General features: G+C 43.6%; 1 protein-coding gene across 1 annotated transcript; it reads right to left on the minus strand.

Moving 5' to 3' along the window:
* Window positions 1-2,456: 2,456 nt before the first annotated feature.
* Window positions 2,457-9,949, minus strand: angptl4 (angiopoietin-like 4). Its single transcript, XM_046332785.1, has 7 exons — window positions 9,302-9,949; window positions 8,191-8,301; window positions 8,009-8,099; window positions 4,949-5,062; window positions 4,597-4,692; window positions 3,853-4,131; window positions 2,457-3,712 (listed from the first exon to the last, which is right to left on the minus strand). Exons 1-7 carry the CDS (start codon window positions 9,812-9,814, stop codon window positions 3,528-3,530), a joined length of 1,389 nt encoding a protein of 462 aa, XP_046188741.1. The 5' UTR covers window positions 9,815-9,949; the 3' UTR covers window positions 2,457-3,527.
* Between the last annotated feature and the right edge of the window lie 242 nt (window positions 9,950-10,191).

The following is a 10,191-nucleotide window of genomic DNA, read 5'->3' on the forward strand; positions in this document are numbered from 1 at the left end:
TTTGTCATCCTCTATGAAAAATGCATCTCAAGAGTTTTTCTTTTCCATGTGTGCCTGATCCCTACCAGACAGTGAATTTTGACTCTTGAAAGTCAGAATAATAGCCTGATTGTCACAGAAAGAAAATTACCAATTGGCTAGAGTCACATCGGCACCCAGGCAGAATGCCGTTTGTTCTGCCCTTCGAGGCAGAACTGCCCTCAGAACAAGATTGAGTAAGGAAAACTCCACCTGGGCTAGCATTTGATCGAGGTCAATCACGAACAGCGGGACATTGGGCATTGGATGCCCCTTCCTGTCATTCACTCTCTCTGAAGGTGTTAGAACGCACATTAGCCGTAAAGCCTGACACCTGACCAGATTTATCAGAGGTGTGAGACATTGAAGTTGACGGAAGGAAGCCTCTGGACATAGCTTGTTTTAAGATGACTTAGCTGTTAATTCTGGGAGAATTACAAGAGGTCCACATGCATGGTGCTTCTAAGACACTATGCACGGATACTGTTAACACGTGTCTCTGTCTCAACCCTAGCCTGCCTAGGGAAAGTTGTTTTCTTTCCCTCAGGTATTCCATCCAGATTTTATGAGTGGCTGCAATTTAAGGCGAATTGGTGAAATATTATGTTTCCTTACTGTGGTGGAAAAATGGGAGAGCTTCACTGCTTTTACGATGATGGAATGGCTTCAGTACTGCAGTCTTGATCAAATGCAATATTATCAAGCCTGGTAATATGCAAATAAATCATTGAAATTGAGGCAAAAAAAACATATTGATTTGATAATAAGCACGTTTGAACTCGGCTCTGTGTCAGCTTAATTTCAATCAATACCGCTAATTGGAGGAACCCTTACTCAGCCTCACTTTGTAAAAGCAAACATACCTTGACACAGCAGTCCGTCCCTGTTCAGCACTATGACACGTTTGTCTCTGTAGTTTGTCTGTGGGGAATCTTCACATTGGGAACCATTTGCTAGTAGAGATGGGGGATGCAGCTGGTAGAGTTAGGGCCTGTCTCTTGGCTGTGGGGCGCAGCGCAAGGCAAGCTTAAGCACGGCCAGGACATTCCTCTATCACCTGCCAGGCAGTATGCAAAGATCTGATTAACCCTCTGTGTGTGAATGGGATGGATTAGTTGGCTAGTCTGCTTATCCATTTTCCAATCAAGTATCTCATGTTGACCTACCATCTGTGTTGGATGGAGTTTTAAGACTACGTTCACTTGACTGTTTTCGAGTTGGCTACCCTAGTCTGTGGGAGGTACCACAGCGTGTCCACGATCTTACTTATTTGAGGAAAATATTTTGGGGAATTTGTGAAAAATTATCATTTTTATGAATTCCGCTAGCTACAGTAGAATACCATTGTGGATACCATTTATGAAGGAAGTTAGGGGATGTTTTAACTAGCATTGGCACAATTGGAAGTCTCAAGGTTTAGCACGCTAGCTGTTCCTGTTCATCTGTCTAGATTTTTTAAATTTATTTAACCTTTAACTAGGCAAGTCAGATAAGAACAAATTCTTAGACGGCCTAACCCTCCCCTAACCCGGACGACGATGGGCCAATTGTGCGGCACCCTATGGGACTCCCGATAACAGCCAGTTGTGATACAGCCTGGGATCAAACCAGGGTCTGTAGAGACGCCTCTACCACTGAGACGCAGTGCCTTAGATCGCTGCAACATTCGGGAGCCCATTTAAATGGCGTCATTGCCAACATCTCGAAATCCCTTAATATGGAGGAACTTGCAGTCATTGGAGCTGATTACTGGGTTTTTTTTCTTTATAGAATAGTCTTAGGTGGGCAATTTCAGTGTCAACTTAAACAACCAAAACCAGATCGAATGCTTGCAGAAAAGATATTGAACTATACATATTTTAAAAATAATACCATCTTTGAGAACTAAAAAATTAAAAAAGGGAGAATCAAGCATGCCCATTGATTTTGATATGTTTGAGCAGAGGCACACAGCATTAGCCATGGCAAAATGCATAAATTGCAGGAAATCAACAACATTTTCTCTCAGCTCAGTGGAATTGCAGAAAATGTGCTTTCCAACAGCAAAATCTTTCCCCTGGCAAGATACCTTTTTTTATAAACTAGGAAAGTATGAAAACTGTCTTCCAAATATATTCATTTCAAAATGTTTTACTTCTACTTGACATTTATCATTCACCTGATGAGAAGTCAAGACATTACTTTTTATTTTTTGCTAACATATGATGGGGTCCCTGGGCAAGAAAAGTTTGAAAACCCCTGGGCTATGATGTTCATTTGACTAGTTTTCAAGTTTGCTACCATATTCATTTGACTGTTTTTGGGTTAGCTAAGTTCATTTGAAGTTGTCTGACATATTACTTCATTCTGACTGTATACATGGCTCACTTCTGGTTTTGTATTTACAGCTGCATCAGTGTGACAATATTGGTTCTTTAAATCATTTTTATTGACTCCTATTGAAGCCAAAAATCAGTTTATTTTCTTTAAAAGAAAAATAACAATTTTACAACTGAAAAACATAAAATAGACTATATAAATTACAAACAGACAATACCAGAAATATATAAAGATTCTTTAAAGCTTTTAAATAAAAAAGGGAAAAAACCAAAAGTCATCGACAAAGAACACTAGAGAATGTGACAACGGGTTGCAGTGAAGGTTCATCATACAGAAAGAAACGACTCTGGTCATTTTAAATGCAGTCAATATGACTGAGGAATAAAACGTCTCCACTGGAACACAACAGTGGAGCAGGAGCTTACTTTGATTCAAAATAAAACTGCAGGAAAAAAATACAAAAATAAATAAGTGACTTTGTACAAAAGGCTGGAATTGAGGAACAGGCAAATGTAGACAAAGAAACCATTATTGTTTAAAAATTCTTAACACACTTTCTGTAATCCTAGTTTACATTGATTATTTATTTACATAATGCCTTTGAATAGCTAATGCCATTAAGTTCATGTGGAAAACAACTAATTGTTTCAGTCACCATTTTGGTCCATACAATCAGATGAATAAACTCCACAGTTGCCCCACTTGTACAACTGCAGTGGAGGGCAGTGTTCATGCTGACAACACCGTATTCTAGCTAGATGTCACTGCTCAACATCTGGGTAGAGCGCTTGCATTTAAAAACATCTGTCAGATGGGTCTCCACATGTAGAAAATACGTTGTTTCTTGGAACACGGAACACACGTTGGCACTCGCCTCATTCTGTGCCATTAATTTCCACTAAGGCTGATGCACATGTACTTCTTCACTTCTTAAAACAGACATTTCTGCATTGTTCGGTTGTGTCTGTAGCCGAGAGACTTGAAGACTTTCAAAAAAACAAAGCTTTGGAAACAAGGAGCCCATTCAACTATGAGTTCATTTTGGCTTTTATGATGGCCTTGGCTCTGTTGGAAGCCTAAGTGGGCGAGGCCTGGGATGAGCAGGTCGCTAACCTAACTCGTCGGCCAACCGCCTCTAAAGGTGTTTCAGTTTAAGAAGAGAAAAGTCGGAAGATTGCTGGGTCTCTCCTCTACGACTTGTTCTCGATAGCGATGGGTGCGATCATCATGACGGTGGTCTTCAGGGGATAGTATCGGCCACGCCAGGTCTTCCAGAAAACCCCCTGCTTCCTCTGATGCCTCTGTTTGGGAGGAGGGCTCATGAAGTAGCGCCCGTTCAGGTTGGAGCGTCCGCAGTTGCTGAACCACCAACCACCTGGGGAAAGAGCGCAAACATCTAGTTAGATTGGCATTGGTGCTACATTCCAAATTTGAGTTACTGAGAGATACATCTTGAGACCTCAAGATCAAATTCGGACAAAAAATTACTTTGAACTTGGATAAAGAGGAGCGTACCAGAGAGGTGTTTGGCGCAGTTGGTGTCGCTCTTCTGGTCATTGTCTTGGTCGCGGGTGGAGAAGGGCAGGCCGGAGGCGTCGGTGGCCAGGGAGCTCTCCAGGTTTCCGATGGAGGTCTCCTGGATGTGGAGGGCGTAGTGGCTCTCCTCCCCGCCCAGACGGATGGGGTACTGGACCGTCTCAGAATCATCCATCCAGTCGGAAAACTTGACCTTGAGGGTGTAGTCCGTGTCTTTGGCCACGGCGTGCATCTTCTCAAGACCAAGCCAGAACTCACCTAGTGAGAGAGAGATTCAAAAAGAAAGGGGTCAGACCTAAGCAGTGGCTGTGGCAGCGTGTGCAAAGTCTGCATACATGTGTCTTCGTTAATTTAAAAGATCTGATCGTAATGAGGCCGGTAATCACTTAATGGAATTTAAAAAGGAATAGAACATGAGATTTGGTCACTCCGGGCACCTAAAGCCACCAGTGTCATTAAAGCTGCAGATTAGATGGTTGTTTGTGCCAAACCTGCCATATCAAAATCCACCTGATCTCTCGACCTTGACATCTACAATCCTGCATTAGTGTTAGTATCAATACTTGTTAATCAAACTGGGAGGTTTTCGGGTCAAGAGCGCTGCGCTGTACTGTTCTATGCTGTGGCTACAGGTGGTACTGTCCGAACCTCGGCGTGACCTCGCTTGCTAGCGCCAGTGGAATTTAGTGAGGGAGATGAGAAAAGATAAGAGGATTTATTTACCACTCAGACTGCCAAAGCCGCTCTGGTAGGCCAGCCATAGCTGGTCAAAGTCAACTGAGCCATTCTGGCGCCTCTGGATCACAGTCCAGCCACCTTCTGTAGAGAGGAAAGAGGAAGAGTAGTTGGATTAGTCTTGACCATGAGCAATTTACCACAGCCAATTGTCATACATGTAGTGATACAATGTGTTTAAAAACTACGCTACAGGGAAACCTTATACGGTGACTTGTCCCCTTATAGGGTCTTCTGAGCTATCCTTTTGCCTGAAGATTGGTTGTTGGACTAGTTAACGATTGCTAGTTAAGCCCTGTAAATAGAACACAAGGGTATAACCCTGGCTAATGCCACTTACCGGCTGTCATTTCGCAGCAGACTTCAAAGGATTGGTAGTTTAATGGCTGAATGGTGTACACGCCACTGGCCGTCTCACCTTTCAGGAACAGCTCATGGCAATCGGAGGCCATCTCTGAAAGAACAAAAATACAACATGGTTCACAGTTTGTCCACACCGTATCTCAAATAGTTAGTGTCAATGTCCGTGTCCTAACAGTGCTTTGGCCTTTCCTCTACACTGGAACAAATATAATTCAACATAAAAATACATTCTAAATGATTAATTAAACTAGAAAATAAAAACGCATTGTAATGGCTGAAATGGAGTTAAAGGAACGGAGTCAATTTTTATTTATTTTAGTATGCTACTAGGCAAGTCAGTTAAGAACACATTCTTATTTAAAATGACAGCCTACACGTGTAGGCCGTCATTGGAATCAAACATGTGGTTTCCATACCATTTGATACGGTTTCATTTATGCCATTTCAACCATTACAATGAGCCCCTCCTCCTATAGGTCCTCTCACCAGCCTCCACTGCTGGGATCCCTATCATTGACTTCTCTATTGTAGCTCTCTGGGTCTATGAATGCTTGCGAAAAAAGAAGGGGCCTTATCGTGAAGTGTGTTAATCAATAGTTGGATACCCTATAACACAGAAAGAGTTCATGTGTTGTGCCCTAGTCCGAACTAGGGGGGGGGGGGGGGCGGGCAGCTCCTTGCTTAGTAGTAAACATGACCTTTCTCCCAGTTCCCAAGCAAACTTCCACCTCAGCTGCCTGGCAACTCTCATTCCTCTACCCCCTTCTGTCCTCCCCCTCCCCCTCCCCTCCTGTTTGTCAGTGACAGAAGTGCATGGCCACTGCATGCAAAGGGAATGCTCAGAGAGTGCTAGGAGCATGCTGTCACTATATGGGATAGAGACAGCGTCAACAAAATGTCTGGGGAGCCCATTGGATGTAATGTGCCCGATAAGGCATGAGTTAGTGCACAGCACAACCTTAAGTGTTTTCCAGAAAATTGTTCACGTTTATATGATGCTGACTTGAGAGATACTGCACATGTTTATCCGCTATGATGCTCTTTGTCTGCACCAATCACCTAAACTATGATTCAAGATTGAAATTGGGACCAATCAATCAATATCGGTTTGACTTGGTTGATATTTGTTTTCAAGTACAAACATGAGTGCCGACCACGGGACCGCAACACATCCCTCTTCTGGAATGACCCTTCTAGGCGAGGCATGAGCTCTATTGGTTAGCGATGGGTAGTTGTAATTTGCCTTGCGTTCAGAGGGGTTCTCCTCAACTTTGGCACAGTTGCATTCATCTAGGCCTGAAAAGGCAGGGGTCTACGGGGATGGAGGAGGGGAGAAGGTGGACAGCTGGCTTCTCTGACAGATCTGGGGGAACGGTTGGACATTCCTGAGGGATGGGCGATTATTTGTTTTATGGGAAGGAGTACAAAGTGGAGAGCTGGAAGGATGGAGCAAGGCAGTCCGTGTCATCAAAAACAACAAAGGATGTGTGTGCAAAGTTCACCAGACAAAATTAGACCACCTCCATTTTCTGTTATGACTTTTTTTCTGGCTCTGGCCCAGAGGACCTAATCTGAAGAACATAGCATACTAGATTTTGAAATTCACCCCTCCCCCCTCCCCGAGCTCTGTCAGATCTGTAATCCCTCAGTGATCGGGGTCTATTGTGACCCTGAGATAACACTGTCCGAGACTGCTGAACTCTCCCTCAATGGAAGTGCAGCCAGAGGACTTGTTTCTTTTATAACATTCCTAAAAATCCTGCTGTCAGAACTTGCTGTGAGAGGACTCATTGTGTTCGCCTGAGCGACTGCATCTCCAAGCTCCGGGTTCACTTTTCAACTACTTCATTTAGTGGCTATCAGACAGTGGGAAATATTTTGATATAACCACGAATGATGTTGCTTGTGATTGAGAGAGAGTGATTGTTTTTAACAGGGAATATATATTGAAATTGTATAACAATGGTACTTTCTTCTTCAATTAACTCTTGAGTCGGTCAATCGCAGATCTGACCAACATCCATGAAGTGGCATGGTTGGCATAGGGATCATTCAGTGGGATATATAAACTCTTCTAATTTCCTATTGATTCATTCATATCCCTTCATGCTGGATTTTTAGTGTGACCACCCCTCTGAGGACTAAACAGGAACTTGCCACGAGTTAGCCCTAATCCTTGTTCCATTGCAAGAAACCATGAGCCAACTATTACCGCCCTGATGAAAGCCCACGTGATGAGTAGTACATTTCAGATGGGAACAGCTGCCTGACATAGGGTGTACTGTAGGTGGAGGAGCTCATGATCACTTTTACAATTACTGCACTGCAGTATTGAATAAGACGGGGAGTAGCCTCACTTAATGTACACTTCCTGATGTGATCTTTTTCTTTATACTGTGAATACATGCTATTTTCTGTGAACCCAATGAAAAACACCCAATGGGCACAGATGTCAGTTCATTTGTTTTGAGTCGTCAACTAACATGAATTCAACGTGAAATCAACCAAATAATGTCATTGGATTTAGGTTAAAAGTTGGGTGACAAAAATACAAAATGTCCCTATGTTGATTACTTTTTGCAAATCCAATCAGTTTTCCACATTGATTCAACGTCATCACATCACATTTTTTGTTGTTGAATTTACATGGAAAAATGTCCCTAATGTCGCGTTCAAAACAACTGGGAAATCAGACATCTCCGAATTATTTCTTCAGTGCGTTCAAGACAACTGGAAACTTGCGAAAAAACAAGCTCCGACTGGGATTCATCAGATTGGGATTCCATCAGACAAGTATTCAATCATCTGTGCACAATTTCTCGTGAGTTTTGGGCAGTAAAATGCGTGCATACAATAATCTGATAGTTAAAGCTAATAAACCTATACTTCAAGTAATGTAGGAACAACTCCAGTTAAAGTTGACGTTTTAAGCATCTTACTGTCCCTAAGCAGATGGCATGGGACGGGAGGTCAGTGTTTGGGTGTCTTAAAGGTAAATTGAGTCAACGGATTCGACATGAAGCTTGGTTTTACTTACCGACGGGTGAGTCGCGCTGCTCAATGCTACCATTGTGAACGGCCTCCTCTGGTTTACGCCTGAATGCTGGTCTCTCTTTTGTCAGCTGAATCTGAGGGAGCAAGAAAACAAAGCTTTAAATAATTCATACAAAACAATCGCATAAATAATGATACATTTTCAAATGGACTTGTGTTCCACACCTGGTTTTGCAGGGTTCTGATGCGCACGTTCTGCTTGTCAAGTTTATCTTGCTGGAGTCGGATTCTGTTGACCAGGTCATCAATACGTTTATTCTGAGCTTCCAGCATCCACTGAAAGAAAACAGAAAGGGTAACCTGTAAATCTTTCTCCTGCGACGTAATTGTAAGTAGCCTAGGTTACTTATAACATGACTAGCCCACATTGACCTACTAGACTATATCCAGAAAACACAACTCATATCCTTCGGAGCACATGTCCAAAATCAACGCTGGCATTTGTATTTGCCAACCGGGTGGTTTGGTTACATAACGCGGGGTTTTCCATCCCTCCCACCAAAATGGCCATAACAATAAATTCTTTCGAGTTCAGGTGCTATTGCAGCTGTAAACCATTTATAAAATCAAGCGTGACATTTTCCTAAATTGGACCATGTTCCAAATATCACGGTTTAAAAATTAGGCGCGCAGTTCCTTTTGTCTGGCAAGATTTTGCGTTCTCTCTGCACATAGTCCAAGCTCTTCAGCACAATAGTAACACACCCACTGGCGTGCCTTCTGTACAGTCCCAGTGACTCAAGGGTTTGCTGGAGATCTTTCTTTACTGTAATCTGAATATCTTTGGGTCAATGGAAATAATGCCAGACCATATGTTCTTGTCCATCAAAGTGCATCACACGCCCCCCTCCACTTGTTTTTCTGAAGATGGGTAGTGGTAGCGAATAGGCAATTTGTCAAACTATTATGCAGGACTGATGTATAATACTAGTAACCTACTGTATTAAGCATGACTTGATGTTAATCAATTCATCTATTTTTTCTGTGATGTTTTGTCATGTAGCACAGTGAATGAATAGGCCAGGCTGTATAATGTAAAAAAAAAATATTGGTAATGCCTTCATACAATTGAAATGATTGGATACAATGGCAACTGCAGAGAAGTAAGCTTACTACAGAAGGGGGAGACATGCAGCAAATCAGCTCAGTTTGTCTTGTCAGTAGTAACTTTCTCAGGTCGTTTGCTCTCCTTTCACATCAAATGCACAATTTGTATTATAGCTTTTTCAAACAGAAAAACAAAGTATCCCCAAATAGTCTTGGATTCCCACCTTACCTGAATGATGCGGGCATCGCTGTAGTTGCCTGCATTCATGTCGGGCAGCCCCTCTCCCTGCAGCATGCCATCCACCTTCTCCTCCAGCTTGTTCATCCGCTCATCCACCCTCTTCCTCTCCTGCTGCATCTCCTCTGTCCTCTCCCTCAGCTCGGCCGTCACGTTGAGCACCTGGACTTCCCTGTCCTCCAGCCCCCGGGCCCGGGCCTTCAGTGCATCGCCCTCCGCCTGCAGCCTCTGACCCTCCTTGCCCAGGTCGGCCACGGTACCGTTGAAGGCCTTCAGCTTGGCAGTGATATCCCTCATCTGGCCCTTGGTCTTGTCCACATGCTCCTTGAGCCCCTGACCCAGCTGGAGCAGGCCGTGGGCGATCACGTTCACATCGTCCCACGCCGCATATTGCACCCTCTTCTCCTTCCCGCCAGCGGCCAAGCCTCCTCTCCTCTCGAAGGGGTTGCCGGTGGCCATCAGAATGACCAGGCACAGAGTCACAGTTACTAGTGTTGTCTTCATTGTCGCTTGCTTTCCTTTGTTTGTTAGTTTGTTGACTCAGTTTCTTTGGTTGGTTTTATCCTCCGGTGGTTTGCAGAGGCACGCAAAGTGTGCACCTTTCCAGTTGGTTACTAGATCTCAAGCTCCTACTTCTCTGTGAGGAGCACTTCAGTTTTATACTTTCAGAGCCCTTCAACTCCAGCCAGCTGGCTGATCTGATTGGCTGGCTGAGCAGAGGGGGGAGATCTGCTCTCTGGTTTCTCCCCCACTCTTGTCTAGAGGAGGACTGGGAGGGGAGCACATGATGTAACAATGAAGCTGGTTTCCATCAGTACCCTTAGAATACAGTGAAGAATTGAGATTTTCGGGCAAACCCTTGCACATTGCCATGCACAGCT

The sequence above is a fragment of the Oncorhynchus gorbuscha genome, unplaced genomic scaffold (assembly GCF_021184085.1).
Source record: "Oncorhynchus gorbuscha isolate QuinsamMale2020 ecotype Even-year unplaced genomic scaffold, OgorEven_v1.0 Un_scaffold_28:::fragment_2:::debris, whole genome shotgun sequence".
NCBI lineage: Eukaryota > Metazoa > Chordata > Actinopteri > Salmoniformes > Salmonidae > Oncorhynchus > Oncorhynchus gorbuscha.

Bases quoted from the DNA above. Each gene is read 5' to 3' on its own strand.
- angptl4 (XM_046332785.1), bottom strand. From the start codon at position 9,814: ATGAAGACAACACTAGTAACTGTGACTCTGTGCCTGGTCATTCTGATG. The intron at 4,693-4,948 runs GTAAGTGGCATT...TCCTCTCTACAG, and splicing joins CTGCTGCGAAATGACAGCCG to AAGGTGGCTGGACTGTGATC. The intron at 3,713-3,852 runs GTACGCTCCTCT...CTCTTTCCCCAG, and splicing joins CTGCGCCAAACACCTCTCTG to GTGGTTGGTGGTTCAGCAAC.